At 58.8% G+C, this 1,901-nt stretch overlaps 1 protein-coding gene across 1 annotated transcript in view; it reads right to left on the bottom strand.

The window, feature by feature from the left end:
* LOC105541617 (chondroitin sulfate proteoglycan 4-like) overlaps positions 1-1,901 on the bottom strand; it is a gene marked incomplete at its 5' end in the record, with an annotated part of 18,307 nt that overhangs the window by 10,341 nt on the left and 6,065 nt on the right. The window contains 3 exon segments of the mRNA XM_011982724.1: positions 778-954; positions 1,260-1,326; positions 1,328-1,455. Of these exon segments, the coding sequence (XP_011838114.1) occupies positions 778-954; positions 1,260-1,326; positions 1,328-1,455 (372 nt within the window).

Raw genomic sequence — 1,901 nt, 5'->3', positions numbered from 1 at the left:
ATGGCACCACCTGGTGGCCGCGCTGCCACACAGCCGTCCTGGCCTGTGGTTCCAGAGCACTGTGTTCCACTCTCCTGTGACCTCCGCACCATGAGGCTACCCCCTATGGGCACATCCTAGACCACCAAAGCCCTCCTCAGTGCCCCATGTCAGAGACAGCCCAAGTCAACTCTCCTGTGGAACCTTCAGTGACTCTCGCTGACCGCAGAGGACGCACCCCAGAAGCTGGCATTCAAAGCCCTGCCATGTGGGCTTAGTGAAGCCATGCCCTTTCTGTTCTACCAGAACTACTTTCACAAGCATGGAGAAGTTCCACCCCATGTCTGGGCCCTGGGTTCCTGCCAAACGGGGGCCCTGCTCTGCTGTGGCACAAGGGGCAGGAGTTTGGGGAGCCAAGCCGTGGCCTTCACTTGCTGGGGTGAAGGTGGGAAGCTTATTGGCTCCTGCCCTGACACCTGCCCTTACGGGCTTGTAAGTGATTCTGTCGGGAGTTCTGGTCCTGAGCCACAGGAGAAGGAACAGCAGAGCCACCTGTGGCTGCTCAGAAGTCTGCCTACCTTACCTGCAAGCGTCCATAACAAAACCTTCCATCTGTGTTCTGTTTCAGCACAATCTCACAACTCTCCTTCCAACAACTCCGTGAGGCATGCGGCAGCGTGCCCATTTTGCAGAGGAGGTAATTGAGGCTCAGAGAGGGGGAGCTCTGTGCTGGGAAGTAGGGGACGCTGGCCTCTTTCTCGAAGCAGACATGGGGGATGGTGCCAGGAATACTGTCACCTGCAGGCCTGTGTTTGTAGTGAGGACAGGGGGTTGGTCATTGACAGGCAGGACGGTGACAGTGAAGGCCACAGGATGGCTCTGGCAGCCCATCTCGGAGGTGTCAGTCATCAGGACAAAACTGTCTGTCAGTGTCTCGCTCCCGTCGTGCACGTAGCGGATCAGCTGCTCTTCCACCTACGGGCAGGCCCAGGGCTAGTCAGGCCCCAGCAGCACCCTTCATGTCCTGCCTTTGGGTGCAGGAGGAGACTGACTCTTTTAGGGCTTCAGCTTCCATTGGTGGAAAATGGGGATCATAAGTTCTGGCTCCCAGAGGAGCTGTGAGGAAGAAAGGAGATACAGTATTTAAAGCACAGGTGCTTCTGAAATGCGACTCCCCATCTCCTCTCTGTGTATAACCCCCACACTGCAAGTCCCCAGGGCTCCCTCCATTCTGCCCCCAGAGCTGGGCTGCAGTCCCTGGGCCTCTCTCACAGCTGTACCTCTCTCCAGGAGAAGGCGCTGAGGGTCCTGGCTTGAGGTCCGTCCTCCTTCTGCAGGGCCCCATGCCAGGTCGAGGGCGAGGAGAGTGGGGAAGTAGGGTCCGGTGACACAGAGCAGTGGAGGGGCCAGGGTGAGGCTGCCACCCTCGGGGTCACTGAAGTTTTGCATCTCCAGTGGGATGGCAGCAGGCAGCACCTCTAGCTCCACGCGGACACCCTTGAGGGGAGCACCCAGGCCCAAGGGCACATCCAGTGAGAAGGCATCGCTCCAGGCCTCAGGGTGGGAGTGCAGGTACAGGACCCTGCCCACATTCACTGCCTCCTGGGAGAAGCTCTGCACAGGGTCCAGGCTGGGTGGCTCATCTGCCAAGACGCCATGAGACACCATCACCAGGTGGCCGGCACTCGGTGGCTTCTTCACTGAGAATACAATGTCTGCCGGCGGCACTGCCTCCTGGGATGCCTGGTTAACAGAGGTCATGAGGACTCACAGGGGGCCACAGAGGGGGTCTCACAGGGGTCCACTGTGGCCCTAAGCAGCCAGAACAGGCTTGATCTTGCCCCACTTATTCGCCCAGATACCACTGCTCATTTAGACACACAAGCACACACATGGGTTCACACACACAGCAGCCAGGCATG

The sequence above is a fragment of the Mandrillus leucophaeus genome, unplaced genomic scaffold (assembly GCF_000951045.1).
Source record: "Mandrillus leucophaeus isolate KB7577 unplaced genomic scaffold, Mleu.le_1.0 Scaffold241, whole genome shotgun sequence".
In the NCBI taxonomy this organism is placed as follows: Eukaryota; Metazoa; Chordata; class Mammalia; order Primates; family Cercopithecidae; genus Mandrillus; species Mandrillus leucophaeus.
The sequence above is the reverse complement of the archived record's forward strand: the minus strand, read 5'-3'. Positions and strand labels throughout refer to the sequence as shown.